Source organism: Myodes glareolus, chromosome 2, assembly GCF_982192425.1.
Source record: "Myodes glareolus chromosome 2, mMyoGla1.1, whole genome shotgun sequence".
NCBI classification, from domain to species: Eukaryota; Metazoa; Chordata; class Mammalia; order Rodentia; family Cricetidae; genus Myodes; species Myodes glareolus.
Genome location: NC_142027.1, coordinates 41,193,390 through 41,215,076, shown reverse-complemented (window position 1 = coordinate 41,215,076; position 21,687 = coordinate 41,193,390). Strand labels below are relative to the sequence as shown.

Below are 21,687 nucleotides of genomic sequence, written 5' to 3'. Positions count from 1 at the left end.
ATGATTTTCAGAGAAATATTTGGTATTTATTTTTTTTAAAAAAATCAAAATTTCTAGTCTTGTATTGTCACACATAGCATGCTAATATACTGTTAAATAGTGAAATCTTTATGTAAAAATAGTCTGTGCTATTGTCAGAAATATTATAGATTTCTAAATCATTAATGCATACTTTAATTGTAGATTTTCATTATTTGTTATTTTAAATCTATGCAGGTAAATTAAAATTAACTCAACAAATTAAATCTTCTTGTAACATAAGCAAACTGTGGTGTTTACAGATATATAAATTTTAATAGTGGTTTGGATTTATATTCCCTAAGGAAATCCCCCCTTTCTATATAAATCCTTTTTTACAATATGTTTATACTCTTCAAAAATATGTTTTACTATTTTTAATGCATTTCTATTTAATGGTTAAAAGTGGCAAATTTAAGTTGATTTGTAATAACAGGAAAACTTATATTCCATATTTTCTCTACAGAGATTTTTGGTTCTAAGTGAAGGTCTTACCTTATGTAGTAACTTCTCTCTTTACTCACAGAAATGTGTGGTGTGTGGGTGTGTGTGGGTGTGAGGGAGGGGGGGCGGAGAGAGAGAGAGAGAGAGAGAGAGAGAGAGAGAGAGAGAGAGAGAGGCCAGAAGAAGGTATCAGTTGTCCTGCTTCTCGTTTTCCAACTTAGTGATTTTGAGATATAATCTCTCACCTAACCTTGAGGATAGCTTCTGTCTAACCAGTCCCAGTGATCTTCTGGTCTCCAGATTCTGCTTTGCTTTAGCTACTGGTGACTTTGACTTTTTGGATAGAGGATTCAAACTTAGATTTGTCCAAGGTGCTTGCATAGCAAACTCTCTTACTCATTGCCCCACCTTCCCAGCCCTCAAATTACTATTTATGTGAGATTTAACAAGACTTTTGAAGAGGTCAATATTTCATCATATTTATTGAAGTTACCAAATTTTAACATTTAAATGAATAAGATTTGTTTAAATTATTTTAATATCACATAATTCTGAGTCATTTTAAAGCTTATTTTAATCTTTTTATTTAAAATGTTTTCATAAAATATGTATTGCTCATATTCTTTCCCCTCCACTAACTCTTCCCAGGTACTCCTCACCTCCTTACCTCCCCAAGTTTATGTTTTTCCTCACAAAGCAAAGCAACAATAACAGCAACAAAAACCCATAATATATATTATTTAGCAAGAATTCTTCAAGTAGGAATAATGACAATAAGCAAAATATTCACTACTGTTGAGGCAATGATATTCTGATTAGTGAAGATTTCAAATCGATAGAAAACATTAATTTAGCATTAAGACATATTTTTAATCATATCCTTGAGGCATACAGATGCATTCTATTCATCAGGTTTCAAATAACCCATCCCGTAGATGGATAGATCATAATATTTTTGTTCTACCAGTGATGTGTATGTCCTTTTATATATGTGTCACTTTTATTGGTTAATTAATAAATCTGTTTTGACCAATAGCTTAGCCGAGATAAGCCAGGCAGGAAATCTGAAAAGAGATATATAAAGAGAGTAGGCAGAGTTAAAAAACAATATCCAAATTCCAAAAATTATTGTTTATAAATATTTGTTTTCATTTAAAGATGGTTGATTATAAGAAGTCAATGGTCACAATAAGTCTCTTCCTAACAAACAGAGAGGTAATATGATATAGAATTAAATACACTGGTAAGGGATTTGGTTTATTGATAAAAATTTAAGATCAATTTTGTTACATGTATTATCCTACTCTTCTTTAAGATATTATGTTTAAACATCTCATTTAAAAAGGTAATGTATAATTTAAAATTACATATTAATAGATAGTCATTATACTCATGATAGTTAGGTTTTCTAGATATAAAGAGATATATTTCAGTTAGATAATTTTCAACACTTTGAAGACTAACAGAATAAGGCATTTAAAAAGCTTTAAGGTCTTAGACCTTTCTCAATGAGACATATCTGCTTCTGGCAGCACCAATTCCTTTAGAGAGGCTAGTGATCATTGAAGAAACTCATTACAGAATTTGTCTTCAATGTAACAATGCTAGGCATTTGGGCAAGAAACTGATCTTGTGTGCATTGCTTGATGGTATACTGTATAAACTGGACATGCAGGACCCACAGAAAAGTGACTGTTGCAATTGCCAAAAGAACGTGAGACAGTCCTTCAGGATTCCTGCTTCACAGAAGAAACCACCAGACATTCTACAGGACACAGAAGAAAGCAAATGACAAACTTTGTCAGTGAAAGACAAAACAGAGCTTCAAGTTTCCTGCTTCATTGAACAGTCTGCTAAATATTATGGGCCTATAGATGCCCCAACCTTACAAAAAAAAAACCCAAAACTTTGATTGACTATCCAGGCAGTGAGATATCTCTATCATTTCTAGAGCTTTGGAAGTTACTTACAATGCACTTCCTGTTTACATAGGCAATATTATATTCTTCTGGGGTCTTTGATAGCACTGAAAATAGATAGTTATAGTTATAGTTTTCCTTAGTTATGATAAAAGATAATTTAGATATAAAACTTCAGGCACACAAGATGGGATAGATGATAGAGTATTTTCCTTAATTTGCCTAATACAAATGGATTAAATATTGTAACTGTAATTCTTGCTTGATAACTGTTTTGTATATGTAATTTTACTATGGTAAAATTAAAGCCTTCCTTTTTATTTAGACAGAAAATGGGAGATGACATGGGATGTCCTTCTGTGTATGTGCTGCTTTGATTAGTTAATGAGTAAAGCTGCTTTGGCCAATGACTTAGCAGAGTTAAGCCAGACAGAAAATCTGAACAAAGATATGTAGAGAGAGTAGGAAGAGTCAGAGAGATGCCAACTATGCCCTGAGGAAACAAAATATGTAGAAAATGAGATAACATCATGGCCACATGTTAATACATATACTAATAGAAAAGTGTTAAACTAAGATGTAAGACCGAACTTAAAATAAGCCTGAAATCGCAGCCAAACAGTGTTGTAATTAATATAGTTTCTGTGTATTATTCTGGTCTGGGCAGTCAGAAAACAAAAGTGCAGTCTCTGTCTATATTGAAGCTAATTTTTTCCTTTAAAAATAAACATAAAAACTTAATTTTGTGAGTATAAAAAGACAAGATTAATTTTTGTCAGTATATTTAATTTTGACTTTTTTTTAAAAAAATTGTTTTTATTATATACATTTTAAAATAATTTATTAGATTTTTAAAAAATACTAATCCGAGTTCCCACTCTCTCCCCTCCTCCCTTTCCCTCTCACCTCACTCCTATCCAGTCCACACAAAGAGTAAGGCACATTGCTTTGTGGAAGGTCCAAGGCCCTCCCTACTATATCTAGACTGAGCAAGATATCCATCCAAAGAGAATAGGTTCCCAAAAAAAATCAATACATGCAGTAGGGATAAATCCTGATGTCACTGCCAGTGGCCCCTCAGTTTGACCCAGCCATGCAACTATCAGCCACATTCAGAGGGACTAGTTTGGTTAGAAACAGACAAGATCACCCGACAAAATTGGGAGCATGGGGGTGAAGGGTGTAGGAAGGGTGGAAGGGGAAGAGAAGTGGTAAAAGAGAGGGGTGAGGAGACCTAAGGAAATTTTAATAGCTTTTAATTTAGTGAAATTAGTTATATTTATACTACCTATACATTTTATCGCTCGTGCATTGTACTAAATAGTTAACCATCCTAGTTTCAACCTTATACATTTACATTTTGAAGAATCCTGTACTATTAGATCTAAACTAATTTACAATCCAAAACTCTTTTCTATCCCAAAGTGTTTTCTTTTCCTGTTATTCTTTATCAAAAAATGTTTCACAATAATCTTTTCTATATTTGTTTCTACATTTGATAGTCTCATAAAGTCTTATTTTTATTAAAATAGATTATTTTATTATAAACTACATCCTGATTATAATTTATACCCCCTTCACTCTTCCCAGTTCCTTCACACCTGCCACACCCTCTGATTTTTCCCTTTCTGACTCTCATTAGAAAAGAACAAAATTCTAAGAAATAACAAAAGAACATGATAAAATAAGATATAATAAATGAAGCAAGAACTTTCATAGTTGAGTTGGACATGGTAACCCCATAGAAGAAGAACAGTCCCAAGAGTAGGCACAAGAGTCAGAGACCCAGTCATTTTCATATTCTGAAATTCAATTAAAAAAACCACTGATATAATAGCTATAATATATAAGACATGATGTAGGCCATGTGTTTATGGCTTCAGTCTCTGTGCCTTGTTTGGCTAATTCAGAAGTCCCTGAGCTCCTGGTATCCTCCAACCTCTCTGACTTTTAAAATGTTTCTGCATCCTCTTCTGACAGATTCCCTGAGAGCTGAGGGCAGCAGGGATTTGATAAAGATTTTAAATTTAGGATCTTTCCAAATAATGTGTGACTGTGGGTCCCTACATCTGCTGCCAGAGAAAGCCTCTTTGATAAAATCCAGATAAGGCACTAATTTGTGAATACAGCAAAATACCATTAGGCATCATTCTATAGTTTGTTTTGCTTTTGTGTGTGTGTTGTTGGATTTTTGTTTTTGTTTATACCAGTCGTATTTGGTTTTACTGTCTTTTGCTTATCTTCCTCACTCAAGCCATGTATGGGCTTCATGTCATAGAATGATCCTTAAGTAAAATCAAACTTTGTTTTGCTACTCTCACAAGTTCTGTGCCATCGTTGCTAGCGTATTTTACAGCAAAAACAAACTGTACGTCAAAGATTTTGTGTCTGTGTCTGTGTTTGCATTTCTTTTTTGGTAGTCTGCAGAATACTTTCCCATATCTAAGAGACTAAAACATAGTGGGGAGAGCACTGTATAAGCACAAGCTCCCTTTCTCCATGTTCAATGAGTTGTATAGACTTGTTCTTGGTATGGTGATCTTACTATCCATTTTCAGAGAGAAACCCTTTGATCTTAGCATCAACCTGGGTTGCTTGGGAATTTCCATGGGACCCTCTTGATCAACAACTTAATTGAATCCTACCCAGACCTGCCACTGTCTTGCCTGGATACAAGAAATAGTCAGTTGAGATTCGATATCTTCCATTACTAGCAAGCCTCATTAGCATCACCTTCATAGATTTCAGAAAGTTTCCACTGCATTAGGTTTCCACATCAGCCACAGAATGCCCCACAATTCTAGACATCTATTCCCACAATTCTCCCTCCATTCCATCTCCCTCCTCTCACCTGATTCCGTCTACACCTGGTACCTCCCACTCCTAACCCCACCTGCTTCCAATCCACACATAAAGTCTTTTATATTTCCAGTTCCCGGGGAGATCCATTGACTCCTCCTCTTCTTCTAACATTTTTGGTTTAGATCTTGGTTATCATTCACTTAATGATCAATACCTCTTTATAAGTAGATATATACCATATTTATCGTTCGGGGTCTGGTTTACATCACCCAGAATAATTTTTCTCATTTTATTCATTTGCCTGAAATATTCATGATATCATTTTAAACAGTAATACTCCATTGTGTAACTCGACCAACTTTCCTTTCTCCATTCTTTTGCTCAAGGACATCTATATTGTTTTCAGTTTTGGATTATTAAGAAAGCTGCAATGAACATAAATTATTGTGGTAAAATGCAGCATGGTTTTGGTATATGCCTAACAATGGTAAACCTGGGTTATAAGGTAGGTCAATTCCAATTTTTCTGAGGACCTTTCATATTGATTTTCCCACCATACTGATTTCCATATTGGTTGTACAAGTTTGCATTCCCACAAGCAACGAAGGAGTGTTCTGACTTTTCCACTTCCTCTCCAGAATGAGCTTTCACTTGTGTTATTGATCTTAGCAATTTTGAAAGGTGTAAGTTGGAATATCAAAGTCATTTATATTTGCACTTCCCATGTATTCATTATAGATTACTCTATTGAGAATTCTATGTTTGAATATGTATCCCATTTTTATTAAATTATTTGATATTTTGATATGTAGATTGTTGAGTTTTTATATATGTTGGATATTAGTCTTCTAGTGAATGTGTAGTTGGTAAATTTTTTTCCCACTTTGGAGGTTGCTGTTTTATCCAAATGAGTATCTTTTGCTTACAGAAACTATTCAGTTTCATGAGGTCCCATTTATTAATCATTATTAGTGCCTGCTTTATTAATGTTCAGTAAAGAAAGTCATCTCATATGCTAATTTTTAAAGATTATTCTACACTTTCTTTTCCATCAGGTTCAGTGTATCTCGTTTTACGTTGATGTATTTGATCTACTTTAGACTTGAGTTTTGTGCAGGGTGATAGCTATAAATCTATATGCATTCTTCCACATGCAGCCATCCAGTTTGACAAAAATCATTTGTCAGAGTTGTTTCCTTTTATACAGTGTGTATTTCTACGTTATTTATTGAAAATAAGGTCCATACTTGTGTGGATTTATGTCTGAGTCTTTAATTTAATCCCACTAATCAATCTTTCTGTTTTCATGCCAATACCATCTGGTTTATAGTACTGCAGTTCTGTTGTATAACTTGAAATAAGGAATGATGATATATCCAGCAATTCTTTCTGCTGTTCAGGATTGTTTTAACTATCCTGTTACCAGTGGCCATGTCAGAGTAGCAGAAGATGGCAATTGAAGTTTGGAAGGTTGATCCACCAGAGAACAAATCTCTGAAGGATGAATTTCAGATAGCAAAGGCCCTGAGGGATTAGGCTACAGAATGCCTCTTGTGAGTACTGTGTCTTTATATGTTTGCTGCTGCCATTTTTCTCTGGCATCTGGCATGGTGTTAATGGGCATGGAGAGATTCCCAATGCCTTTATTATTGTGTGATTATGTCGTGGAAATACCCTGTTCTACTTGGCATTTTTACCTACTATGGATTATTAAGAAGATGATTTCCTCCTAAACTGTACCATTTAACTGAAGCAATGATTTTATACAATAATATTATTACTTTAAACAGGATATTGATGAGTGAGGGCCATGAATAAACATAGTGAGGGATTATGGTAAAGTTTAGCTCAGTGAGAAAAATAATAGAGGTAAAAGCAAGATATGGTGTTGCCTAACCCTGATAAAGCATCTGTGAAGGCTATAAAATAAGAACAAGAAAATGTCAGCTAGTTTCTCTTGAGAAGATGTATAGACTGTGGCTTATGTTAATGATTAAGAAAAATAATTGAGTTTCAGAAGCTAAATTAGCTCAAGTTCTTTTAATCTTAATGTTGCGAGATGTGGAGATGTGGTCATGGTTTTGTGTGTGTATGTGTGTGCATCATTGCTAAAAAAAGATTTAAATATTGACAAGGTTAGGTTAAGACATTTTCGTTAATGGCTTTAAGGTTTAATGAAAATTTCAGAAAACAATTTAAATGAATACTTTTAATAACTGAGTGAGGTACTTATTGAGGTCAGGGAGCTGAGACCATGGTAGCCTTGCTACTGTTTGCTAACATACTTTTTTTGCTAGGATGAGTTGATGATCAAAGACAATGATTATTAATTCCCTGTACTCATTTCTGTCCTTAGATTCCTGAGATAAGATACTGATGATGAATGGGTACGCACCATGAGGGTTTAAAATAGAAATAGTTGATTCTTTTTCATATGCAAAAGTTTATATTTGTGATTCTTCTAAGATTCCTTATAAGGTTACCATTTGGGATAATTAATAAAGTCATTAGCCCTTTCTTTGTAACCATAAAATACAGTCTGTTAGCAAAAGACCTTGCTGAGAAAAATACCTTGTTTGCTTACATCCTGTTAATCTATAGCAAGTTGTTTGAGTATGAACGCATGGGGGTGTTTGAGACAATTCGTTTTTCACCCATAGTATGTAAAACATTTAAGGAATATGAAAAGCATGTTAATTTTTTACTTGTGTTCATTGTAATCATTCACTTAAAAATAAAATGTAACCACATTTTAAATTTTATACTGCTTGAAAGATTTTGTTGGGATACATAAACTGTAAGGAACAAAATAAAGTTAATTATAAGAAAAACATCAAGAGAAACAAAAGGGATACATCTGAATAGAGTTAGGAAAAGAAATAAACAAAAGAGAGAAAAGATGATAAAGAGGCCCTAAGTGGTGTAGTGTGTTTTCCCTTTTTTTGCCAGACCCGCAGAGTTAAGTTTTGTACCCTTTCATTGTCTCCAGAGAATCAAGTTTTACTACCTCAGATATTAAAGTCAAGTTGAATGATTAGTTCCCTGACTCTGTGATTTCTGACTCAATCCCTGAGCTACTGAAGGCTGATCCTCACTGCAGAGGGATCTGAAGTGTTTTTCTTTTTTCATATGAAGTTGAGAATTATTGTTTCAAAGTCTGTAAAGAATTGTGTTGTTTCCCCCTCTACTGGACTCCAAATTAGGGACCATAATCCAAGAAGATTTACAAGAAGCCAAATCAAGAAAACCAGAAACAAAAGAGGTACATAACAACAGACTCCAAGGAAATTTAGAGAATCCTTAGTTCATACTTCAAAAATTTGTACTTCACAAAATTGAAAAATCTAAATGAAATGGAAAAATTTCTTGATTGATACCATTTACCAAAGTTAAATCAATATCTGATAAACAGTCTAAAGAGACCTATAACCAACCCCAAAGGAAATAGAAGCAGTGATTAAAAATCTCCTAACCTCCCCACCAAAAGATATTCATAAGGACAGACAGTTTAATGCATAATTCCAACTAGAGTTGCCAATATACTATTAGCTTTGCAGCCATATTACAGAATATGTTTCACTTACTCTCTATATATACTTGCAAAAAACTAGCTTTCCCTTTTTGACAGCTATCAATCACCATTATCTCCTCAGGTTGGGATGGGAATTCATTCCCATATACATACCCACCACATGGAATTTTGTCTGACCTGAACTTGCACATGTCTTATGCATGTTGTCATATGCATGAATTAACTCATATAGTTGTTTTTCTGTATCTAGAAGGAAGATAGAAGACACTGTTTACTTGTAGTTATTTATTGCCTCTGACTTTTACAATCTCATTCCCTATCTTCTACAATGATACCCATCCTCCACAGGAAGGGGTACAATATTGTTGAGCAGCTTACCACTGATTGCTCCAGAATATCCTATCCTCTGTACTTTGACTGTTTGTGAGGTTCTATTTTCATTGTCAATTAGTAATAAAAGGAGCTTCTGACATAGGTTTTAGAGATATTTGTTAAATGCTGAACAAATAAGTTATTCCTCTTTTAAGTTCTCAACCTCAGGAAGCTTGTAATAGATAATTGAAAGTGGGTAATAGTGCATAAAAATTTGGAGCAGACCAAATATCACTTGTTTGGAAGCAAACAGAAGTGCCTTAAGTCTTTTTTGTTGTTATTGTTTTCTGTTTTTTGAGACAGGGTTTCTCTGTGTTGCTTTGGAGCCTGTCTTGGAACTACCTCGTGTAGAACAGGCTGGCCTCGATCTCATAAAGATCCACCTGCCTCTGCCTCCAGAGTCCTGGGATTAAAGGTGTGTGACTCCACCACCTGGCTTCTAATAGTTTTTTTCGGGGTGGAGGAGCTTAATGTTGGGTCCCTAGAGGACAGGCCTTCACACCCCACTTGATCTGTTTTACACTCTTGTGGTTGGTTGTTCCAAAAATAAGCAAAAACAAGAACTAAACAACCAGATGTTTTCAGCAGTGTTCCTAAAGATGTTTACTCCTACAGTGATGAGCTTCTTTTTCTTGTTGGCTCGGCCTCCCCTGCTGAAGACTATATATACTGTGTGAGAAAGTGGAATAAAAGCTTGTCTACAGAAACTGAAGTGTGTTGTGTGTTAATTCCGACCTTAGCTCATAAGAACTACAGTTGCTATGCTGCCTGTTCCACGATGCCCTACTTACTGATAAAGTGAAAGTGGGGTGGAGATTAAAATCTCTACATGCCAAGCTCACAACTTTTATATATGAAGTATGCACCTATAGACATGTGTGATCTGTTTTCCCCTATTTGACACAGGATATGACAGCATTGCAATCCTATTCTGTCTCCTCAATTGTCTGTGCTATAGCCACCACTCAATGCAGTTTTCTACTCCATAGATCATGATGCAAATAAGAGGCCTTCTTGAAGAAAAAAAATATATGCAACAGAGACAGCATATATTGACTGTAGCAATAACAGACACGAAATATAAATGGTGTATTTAAAGAAATAAATCAGTAAATTTATCATTTATTATATGACCCAGGTATACCACTCCTTGCTATATGCCCAAAGTACTCAACTTCCTACATCACAGAAATGTATTCAACTGTACTCATTGCAACTCTCTTTACAATAGCTATGAGATGTAAATGACATAAATTCCATAAACAGATGAATGGATAATAAAAACATGCTATGCAGGAAGAAAAATGAAATCATGAAGTTGCAGGTAAGTGAATGAAATTAGAAAATACTATACTGACTGAGGTGATCTGGACCCAGAAAGACAAAAGTCATATGTTCTGCACAAGAGAGAAAGCCCACAACTACTCTTACCTCCTGCAAAGGTACACAAAAATTAAAATAAACTCAGAATGTATACTCTTCAAGACTATTTTATAAAAAGAAAGTATCTATTGACTGTAACTGTCTTGGTTGAGCATGGGAAGAAAAAATTAAAAGAGAATAATAAATATTCATTGTAGTGTTTTTCCACTTGAAGCATGAATTGTCTGCAGCTATTTTATCCCCTCTCTTGCTCTAAATCAATATGGCTGAAAAAAATACTGCATAGTTTCATACTGAGAGAGTGACTGAGGATTAGTACAGACTTTCATGAAACTACAGATATATACAGGCAGCAAAGTCAGACATATATTAGCCTTTGGCAAATGCATCAGATGAATTCATATTAGTTACAAATGATAAAAATCTAGAGTTTTGCACTATGTTTAATTGGTAAAAAGACATAATCTTTTCAGAGTCTTCATTCACAAAAAAAACAACCTGCTTGGATTGGAGCCTGTACATCAGAATAGAAAGACAGATACAGAAGGAATAGGACCAATAAGCTTGAAGTCAATCTGTCCTTTGCAGACTGAAGGTTATAGGACTTACTAGATTTTTCACTTTTAATTAAAAGATAAGGTATAACATGTCATGTATATGTGAAAATTTTCTTTTATTTTAAATATTCAGAAATCTATATCCAACATAGTCAGAAGGACAAAAAGGCCACATACTTTCATGATGGCCTTGCACACTCATCCTTACTTTAGAGGAGAAAAAGTTGATTTAATGTCCTGTTTGTAGCAGTAGGCCTCTTGTTTGTTCCAGCTGCCCAGAACTGAAATAACCACACAGAAATTGTATTAATTAAATCACTACTTGGCCCATTAGCTCTATCTTCTTATTGGCTAACTCTTATATCAAATTAACCCATTTCTATTAATCTGTATATCGCCGCATTTGACTTAAAATGATTAAGATTTTAAGCAGCAAAGATTCGGCATCTCCCTGACTCCGCCATTCTTTCTCCCAGCATTCAGTTCAGTCCTCCCTTCCTATCTAAGTTCTGCCCTATCAACAAGCCAAGGCAGTTTCTTTATTCATTGATGGTAATCACAGCACACAGAGAGGACTCCCACATTACCTGTTGAAGATTTCAGTTATAGAAAATAGCTATAATCAGTTGGCATCTGCAAGTCAGGGATAAAGGCATGCAACAATATTAGTTTAAAAATAAATTTTAGAAGTTTTGTAAAGTTTACATTTTTTTATTCTCCATTAAATTTTTAGGTTTTTTTTTCATTTATTATTTTGATTGATGGTAGTTAAATACCATGGTGAGTAGGTCAGAGATAAACCTGCTGGAGTTAGTTGTCTCTTTCCACCAAGTGGGTCCTGGGGTTCTAACTCAGTTTGCCAAACTTGGCAACAAGTATTGTACTGCTGAGTTAATAATCAAGCTTTTTATTATTTTTTGTTTTGTTTTTAAGGTAATAAATTTGTGTATTTTCACTGGGAGTGACAGAATTCTTTAGCCTGTTAAGACTACTCATAATTCTCAAGTAATACTTATTTTAAATGCTTCATATTTTAAATTTGGCATAATTACACATATTTTAAACAAAAGATTTTTTATGAAACTTCCTCAAGAATGAAGAAAATAGGTGTGTAATCAAAGGAATTACACATATATTCATCTAAAAAGTCAGCAGAGTTCGAAAATATATGAAAACTGTGGGGAAAAGTTTATCAGTCTACTAAAAAATATGTAGTGAGTGTGGATTAAAATTGAGGTAGGAGTGGGACAATGACTCAGCTATCAAAGTATGTGTTGCTTTTCCAGAAGGTCAGAGAATTATTCTAAGACCCTCACTCAACCATCCCTAGCTTCCTAGAACTCAAGCTCCATTCAGAAACTCCCTCTGGCTCCTGGGGACAGTAAGACAGTCATGGCAGATGTCTTTGTCTCAATATCTCTCTCTCTCTCTCTCTCTCTCTCTCTCTCTCTCTCTCTCTCTCTCTCTCTCTTTCTGTGTGTGTCTTTTTTATAAATAAGGGATTTATGAATATTTTAAATACTTTAAAATCAAGAATTTAAGAATGTATGTAAATGAAAAACAAGAGAATCTATGTTTTTATTTCTTTTATTATAACTATTATTACTATTATTAAAAATTTTTCATGCAACACATTCCAACTACAGTTTCCCCTCCGCTAACCCTCCCAAGTTCTCCCACATCCCCTCTGTCTAAAGTTCATTCTTCCTCAGTTTTCTTACAGAAAAGAGAAAATAAGCAAACAATTAAACACGACAAAACAAGATATAGTAATACAAGGTAGAGGACTACATATTTATTCTGGGAAAGACAACCCAATATTAGGAAAAAATTTCCAAAAGCAGGCAGAAACCAGACACAAGATTTCTATGGATTAGAACAATAAGGAGTACACACATAAAACAACAAATGACCAGGAATATCTCTTCAAATATTCACTTAATATTTTAATCATAATTGCATAATTAGACATATATGTATAGCCTAGATATACGTAATATTTCTATCATACTCAAAACACACTATCAAATAGTATGAAATACTGCAGAAGAGAAGAAAAACATACTTAAAACAATGAAAATTTCAGAAGATAGTGATCATTTCATGACTCTTTTGAGAGCACTTAAAACTTCCTTGTTTCGTAAACTGTATATAAATGGGTTTAGCAGAGGAATCACAACTGTGTAGAACAGTGAATACATTTTATCCTGGTGTTTACCTGATCCAGACCCAGGACTAACATACATAAAAAGGAGAGTTCCATAGAACAAAGAGACAGAGAGCAGGTGGGCACTGCAGGTGAAGAAGGCTTTCTTTCTGCCCTTCTTAGACTTCATGTTCAGGACAGCAAATAGGACACGGGCATAAGAGACTACAATGGTCACAGAGGTGCTGATTTGTATGGAAGAAGCAAAAATAAAAGCCACCAATGCATTAAGAGATGGATCTGTACAAGAAATTGTATAGATTGGCATGATTTCACAGTAGAAATGATCAATAATATTAGACCTACAGAATGTTAATCTGAATAACAATCCCACATGAACTATAGGATTAAGGAAACCAATTATATATGATATACTTATTAACACAGTGCAGAGTCTTTTGGACATCACAACTGTATAGTGCAGAGGATTGCATATGGCCACATAGCGGTCATAGGCCATTGCAACCAATAGGAAAATTTCTGTGGTTGCACTGAAACAAAAGAAGTAAAATTGGGCAAAACACTCACCCATTGATATCATGTCATTCCTATTTGAAAATTTCATAAGCATCTTTGGAGTCACAGAGGATGAAGTACAGGCATCTGCAAAGGCTAAGTTTCCAAGGAAAAAGTACATGGGAGTATGAAGATGTGGGTCCTTCCAGATGAGAAAGATTAAGCCAAGGTTTCCCACCATGGTGATGACATAGATGGAGAAGAAAACCAGGAATAGAGGGACTTGCAGCTCTGGACGATCTGTTATTCCTCTAAAGACAAACTCAGTCAGTAGGGTCCTATTTCCTTCCATCATACCGGCTCAGGATGCTCATTGTAAAGAGAGATGAGACAAAGAAAATATGGCCAGCTGTCAAAGAGAATAAGGTCATATTATAGTCCACATTCCCACATGTCAGATGCTCCTAAGTAAATATTAACAAAGTGGACTATGTTTGCTTTTGTAACTCTCCTGAAATAGGAAATATTTTTAAACAATTTTGATGAATACTTTTTTAAATTTAAGTGCATTGGTGTTTTGCCTGCATGAATGTTTGTGTGAGAATGTTCAGTAACCTGGAACCAGAGTTACAGACCATTGTGAGCTGTCATGTGCATGTTTGGAATTGAAACACGTCCTATGAAATAGGAACCAGTGTTCTTAACAGCTGAGTAATCTCTCCAGTCCCAGATTATATCATGCCATTATATGAAAAGTAACTGAAAAAGCCATAAACATTGATTCACTTGGCCTTATGTACATTGACCTCATAACCTAAAAATTATGTTTAACTTAATATATATCTAGATTATGTTTAATTTAATTACATTTATAATATGAAGCTTCTATACAAAATTTAGAATGATTAAACAAACAAAACATACTTTGTACTAAAATATTTTAAAAACATGCTCTAGTTGAAATGTCTTCTTTTTTCAATATTTCAATAATGACATTTTCATTCACATTTACAGTGGATTTTGAACTGCTATTTTTTTCACGTTTCTCTCCCTCTTCTGATGTTTCTTTGCTTTTTCAAATGACTTCATTCTACTTTTTTTTCATATGTATCTTTCAAATGTATTTACATGAGGGGCAAAGGGACTTTGCTTTTGTTGGTACTGATATTTGTGTGTTCATACTTCTATGACATAAACAGGTCAGGTAATATTACAGTAATTTAAAATATTTTTGCTCCTTCTATCCTGTTCATATTTGCTGCTTGATTATACATCTATAAAGCAACAATAGATTCTGAACACAATTCTTTATGTTTTGTTTTCAGCAGAGTACATGTAAAGAAGCGTTAATTCACTTCCTCACAAAATTAAAATGTTATCACTTTTAGTGTGTAACCAAGAACCTATTTATCATATAAAAGTCCATGAGGTTACAAGCACTTTTATTTTAAGATAAAACACATACACACATGAATACATACTTTTTTACTTATTGATGAAAGAGCTAAGAAATAAAATTTAAACATGCCTGTTTGGAAATTTATCTTTAAGAATTAAGAATGTCTTTTACTATTTCAGTTGTCTATGATTTTTCAAGAGATTTAAACAATGTCATGGTGTTTCTTGAGCCTTTAATTTCTTTGAGGGTTATTGTGAAGTTAAAAACGCTGTTTAACATTATAAAACACATCACAATAGAATAAACGACCAATGTCTCCAATATCTGCATTCTATTCCAAGATATTCAAAACTTAATATAAAAAGGATTAAGTAGGTAAAACATTAAGCAACGTAATTTATAATTACCACAAAAATAACACACAAGGCGGAAAATTTCACTGAAATGCATGTACCCAGGAGTGTAATTAGTCAGGGCAGTGGGGTCAGAACATAGAATACATCAGGGTGAGCATTCAAGTTGGATTCACATTACTATGTTTCTGTGGGATAATATGCACAGTTCTGGGCATAAGGTGGTTTGTGTATTTGCAACACTATATTATTATTCTAAAATTGAAGCTGATCACTTATAAATATCAGATTTTGGTGGTTAAACACCAATGAATAAGGAAAGCCATAGTATTAAGACGAAGCCATCCAAGTGGGTTTCTTGTCAGCATACACTTTGCATTTGTTTTTGGAGCTTAGCCATCAATATTTTTTACAGTTAGCCCACAGTTCCATGTCATCATCAGTGTTTTTTAAAAAAATTATTGTTCTCAAAGAATTTGTTTTATGTTTTTAAAGGGTGTAGAGTTCTTTTTAAAAGAATGAGCAAGGAATCGTCTTAAGGCAACAAAACATGTAGAAGAATGGAAGTATTGTACAGAGGTTTACAGGTAGTTTTAATTTCATTATTTCAACAAGAAAGAAAAAACTGTTCTGTGGAAATAGTTTACCTCTACCTTTACTGGGCATCGGAAAGAGAACAAATTTCTTAGGGGTTTGTTGGATGCTGAAACACAATAGCAGAGGAAATGTAATGTTTGTCAAATTATTAAATGTTTCACTGTCATATCTCAAAAAAGCATAAGATAACCCTTATTTTATATTTTCTAAAAATTTAACAAGAAACAGATGCTGCCGCTGTAGGGGAATATTCTTTTCTTCATATTCCCAGGATTCCCAAGGAATCCTTCGACAGGTGAGGAAACAGGCTTGTGTGCCTTAAGAAGCCGCATGACTTCTGGTTCCATGAACCAGAATTCATCTTGATTATGGCAACCTCCAAAGCAAAAATCGGAAAAGATAATTTTACTTATTAAGAATAAAAACATAATAGCTGACCACATGAACTCTTACAAAGTCACACGACTGAGCACAAATTTTTGGTGTATAAGCACATAGCTGGGTGTCAGCAGGGACTTACAGAAAGTGAACCAGGTGCAAAATATCTCATTTAGATTCTCAGGTCGATTGTTTGTCACTTTTATTAGAAAATTTCCTTAAAAGATGTGTCCACATTATTATTTCTATCCATACATTATGATAAATGTTTTCTAATGAAGTGGTTGAACTATTAAAATGACAATAATATTTTACTCACCTGAGTCCTATAAAACAGTTGCAAACATAGATGCCAAGAAGCTTATATCTCCCTGAAAATACTGTAGCTTCAGCAGCAAAACTGTCAGTGACAACTGTCCTTCTTGGGTCAATTTCCTTTAGCAAAAGCAGTTTGTAGGGGATATTTATTTCTTATCATCTTCAATACTATTTTAAATTCAAAACTAAAACTCCCTCAGTGCTACCAAAAATTCCTTGTAGGATTAAGTCAATCTGCTGGGCATTATTTATTACTCAGTTAATTATTTTTAACAAACCTATTATAGCTGGACATACATAGGCTTGCTAGCTTTCTAATCCCAAATATTAAAGGCCAGCTATAAATAAAAGTATTTACTCCACTGACATTCTTTAGGTATTTTGGATAAAATTGACTCACCATCTGTATTATATTGTAATACATTGAAAAGTATTTTATAAATACATAAATTTTAGTATGAATATTAATTAACCTTTTTGAAAATTATCAAATGCTCCCATAGTGTTTTTATTTTAAACAAGGATTTACTTTACTTTTTATTTTTTGTCTTTCCATTTAATAATAATTTTATCATCAGATGTTCTTTTTATATCTTTTAACACTCCCAGCCTTCATGTTGCCTTACTGGATATAGCTTGTTTCAGGGTTTGCATGGGTCTTACACACAGCACGGTGTTTAGCATGTCCATGGTTCGTCATTTATCATCCTCTCTGAATCTTCACAATTTTTGTAAACCTCATGAAGTAAATTTTCCCTCAGAGTATTTTTCTTTTTTTAATTTCTTTTCCATTCAAAAATTTACACTTCCTCTCCTCCTCCCATTCCAATCCCACTCCCCCACTTCCTCTCCTCCTCCCATTCCCCTCCCGCTCCCCCACTTCCTCTCCTCCTCCCATTCCCCTCCCGCTCCCCCACTTCCTCTCCTCCTCCCCCTTCCTGAACTCAAGAAACTGGACATTAAAATTCTAATTAACCCAATTTAAAAAAGAGGGTACTGAACTGAAAAGAGAATTCTTATCAGACGAAGTTCAAATGGCAAAAAGACACTTAAGGTCATGTTCAACCTCCTTAGTGATCAGGGAAATGCAAATCAAAACAACTTTGAGATACTATCTTACACTGTCAGAATGTCTAAAGTCAAAAACACCAATGATAGCCTATGCTGGAGAGAATGTGGAGTAACGGGAATCCATTGCTGGTGGGAATGCATACTTGAGCAACCACTTTGGAAATCAGTGTGGCGGTTTCTCAGGAAATTGGGAATCAATCTACTTCAGAATCCAGCAATACCACTCTTGGGAATACATCCAAGAAATACCCAATCATACTACAAAGCATCTGTTCAACTATGTTCACAGCAACATTATTTGTAATAGCCAGAACCGGGGAACAACCTAGATGCCCCTCAAGGGAAGAATGGATAAAGAAAGTGTGGAATATATACTCAGCGGTAAAAATAATGACATCTTGAATTTTGCATGCAAATGGATGGAAATAGAAAACACTATCCTGCGTGAGATAACCCTGACGCAAAAAGATGAATATGGTATGTACTCACTCATTAGTGGACTCTAATAAACAAAGGATATTAGGCCTATAGTTCGCAAGCCTAGAGAAGCCAAATAACAAGGTGAACCCAAAGAAAAAACATATATAAATCCTCCTCAAAATTGATAGCAAACAAATTCGCGGGGAAAAGTTGGGATCATGGGGGTGGGGGTAAGGGTGGGAGTGGGAATGGGGTGAAGGGGAGAGGGGGAGAGAGAAGGGGAAAGGAAAAACTGGGGAGAGCTTGGGGGGGTTGGGATGGTGGAGATGGAGGAAGGGGATATAGGAGCAGGAAAGAAGATATCTATATTAAGGGATCCCTTCTAGGGTTGGCAAAAAACTTGGCTCTAGAGGGGTTCCCAGGTGTCCAAGGGGATGTACCCAGCTAGGTCCTTGGGCTGCAGAGTAGAGGGTACCTGAATTGGCCCTGCCCCACTAACACACTGATGATTATCTTGAATATCACCATAGAGTCTTCGTCCAGCGATGGAAGGAGAGAGAGACAAAGTCCCTCATCAGAGCAACAGACTGAGCTCCCAAGATCCAGTTGAAGAGTAGAAGGAGGGAGAAAATGAGAAAGGAAGTCAGGACCGCGAGGGGTTGGCCCACCCACTGAGACAGTGTGCCTGTTCTAATGGGAACTCACCAAATCCAGCTGGACAGGGACTGAATGAACATGTGATCAAACCAGACTCTCTGAATGTGACTGAAATGGGGAGCTGATTGAGAAGTCATTGATAAAGAACCGTCATCTGGCGATGGCCGGAGATAGAGACATAGACCCACATTGGAGCACTAGACTGAGCTTCCAAGGTCCAGATGAAGAGCAGAAGGAGGGAGAACATGAGCAAGGAAGTTAGGACCGCGAATGGTGCACCCACCCATGGAGACGGTGGGATTGATCTAATGGGAGCTCACCAAGGTCTGCTGGACTGGGACTGATGGAGCATGTGATCAAACTGGACTCTCTGAATGTGGCTGACAATGAGGGCTGACTGAAAAGCCATTGCTAATGGCACTGGGACTTGCTTCTACTGCATGTACTGGCTTTTTGGGACCCTAGTCTATTTGGATGCAAAGCTTCCTAGACCTGGATGTAAGTGGGAGGGCCTAGGACTTTCCACAGGGCAGAGTTCCCTACCCTATTTTAAGGAGGGAGGGGGAGGGAGGAGGGGAATGAGAGGAGTGGAGGAAGTGTAAATTTTTGAATGGAAAAAAATAAGAACAAATAAGAAAAAAAACTTTGAATTTAATCATTTTTGTTTAGCTTTTTTCCTGACCATTTTCCATAACAACTCGTAATCAGTACTCTAAACAAAGACAAACATTCATAATTTGGGGATTGTGGGCAGAGTTTTCTAGGCTACTTGCTGATGATTGGGGTGCTGATAATCTTATAGGATCCTAAAGAAGATTTAGAGTTATGGTCAAGTTCTGTATCAAATATTCTGTAAGGCTTTTTCACAGCCAGTAATCTTGAGCCCATTCTGGATGCAAAACTTCCAAGACCTGGATGTAGTGGGGAGGGCCTTGGAAGAATTTACCTTTTAAAAAAGAAAAGAAACAATCTTTTTTATTTTACATGCCAACCCCAGTTCCCACTCCCTCCCCTCTTACCCTTTCCTCCACCTAACCACTCACACTCTACCCCCATCCACTACTCAAAGTGGGTAAGGAACATTGCTTTGGGGAAGGCCCAAGACGTCCCTACTATATATAGGCTTAATAAGGTATTCATCCAAAGAGAATGAGTTCTAAAAAAGCAAGTACAAGCAGCAGGGTGAAATCCTGGTACCACCGCCAGTGGCTCCACAGTCTGCCCCAACCATACAACTGTCACTCACATTCAGAGGGACTAGTTTGAACTTATGCTGTTTCCTTCCCAGTCTGGTTGGAGTTGGTGAGCTCCCATGAGCTCAGCTAGAGTACCTGGTAGTGTATGCAACATGGCCTTGACCTCTTTGCTCATGTTCTCGTGCCTCTCACTCTTCATCTCGATTTTGGGAGCTCAGTCCAGTGCTCCAATGTGGGTCTCTGCCTCTGTTTCCATCAGTTGCTGGATGAAGGTTCTATGGTGATATTTAAGATATTCATCAGTCTGACTACAGGGCACCCTCTCCTCTATTTCTTAGGGTCTTATCTGGGCCCTTGTAAATTACTGGGAATTTCTCTAAAGCCAGGTTTCCTGTTCCCTCAAGTTCTGTTCCCTGCTCCCCTACTAATTCAGATTCAATCAATAGTAAAATAGATTGCTTTTCATCATTTTCCCATTGAGAATAAGTTTTATTGAACTATATGATGTTTCCAGTATGAATGCATATCTCACATACAAAATAAAAGTTTGACCTTAGCTTAGGCTAGTTCCCAACTAGCTCTTATAACTTAAATTAATCAGTTATATTATTCTATGTTCTACCAGATGTCTGACTTCCTCTGCATCTTGCTGGTGAATCTCCACCTCAGAATCTTTCTTCAAGTTCCCTCTCTCCCCAGAAGTCCTGCCTACCCTTTCCTGCTTACCTATTGACTGTTCAGTTCTTTATTAAAACAATTAAAGGATGCCTTAGGCTACTGTGGTGAAACAAAGACACATCTTTACAGTGTATAAAATGATTATCTGACAAGAAAGCATTGTTTGGAGTTCATAGTTCCATGGTAATGCAGTCCTTCATGAGCAGAAGATCAAAGTAGCATGAGATTGAAACAATAGATCATTGCACCCTCAATCAAAAAACAGCAGTAACAGAGAATAGGGCCATGCTAGAAAGACTAAAAAGCCTACTGCCAGCAATCAACTTCTCTCAGCAAAACCTGCACATCCTAAAAGTTCCATGACCTTTTCAAATAGCAACAGCTGGGAGCAAGGATTCAAACCCAAGATTCCCACAGTGAATATTTTCCATCAAATTAAAACTTTCTATCCTAGGACCCCATATATTCATGGTCCACTTGATGGCAAAAACATTCAGTATAAGTTTAATGCTCCCATTGTTTTTGTTTTACTTCACAGTATTTTTATTAATTATTAGGAAAGTTCACATCATGAACCCTGAGCACCCTCACTTTCCATCACTTCCATGTCTGCCCTTCCCACACTTGAGACCCTTCCTCCAAAGGAAAAAAAAATATTTTTTTTAAAAAAAGTCCAATATGGAGCACTGTTTATTCTTGGTGCCCAGTCCCTTAAAGAAAACAGAGTCCTCCCTCACCACATCCCCGACAGAAGTCATCAGTTGTAAAGGTATATACTTCATAAGCATTCTTTTTACAATCTTTAAGAGTTCTCTTTGATGGCTTTCTGTCTAGGCTATTACTTTTTTGGAGACTGGGGGTAAAAATTGTCACAAAGCCTTCAATAGCCCTCATTCTCAACTGTTAGTCTGCAGTCATCAACATCACTGCA

At 35.6% G+C, this 21,687-nt stretch overlaps 1 protein-coding gene across 1 annotated transcript; it reads right to left on the bottom strand.

Annotated features, from left to right (window-relative positions):
• Nucleotides 1-13,123: 13,123 nt before the first annotated feature.
• On the bottom strand, nucleotides 13,124-14,044 carry LOC125392835 (olfactory receptor 5AC1-like). The gene has a single exon (XM_048422799.3). The coding sequence runs from the start codon at nucleotides 14,042-14,044 to the stop codon at nucleotides 13,124-13,126; it is 921 nt and encodes a 306-aa protein (XP_048278756.3).
• Between the last annotated feature and the right edge of the window lie 7,643 nt (nucleotides 14,045-21,687).

What these genes read in the sequence shown, in the direction of transcription:
- LOC125392835 (XM_048422799.3), bottom strand. Translation starts at nt 14,044, where the DNA reads ATGATGGAAGGAAATAGGACCCTACTGACTGAGTTTGTCTTTAGAGGA.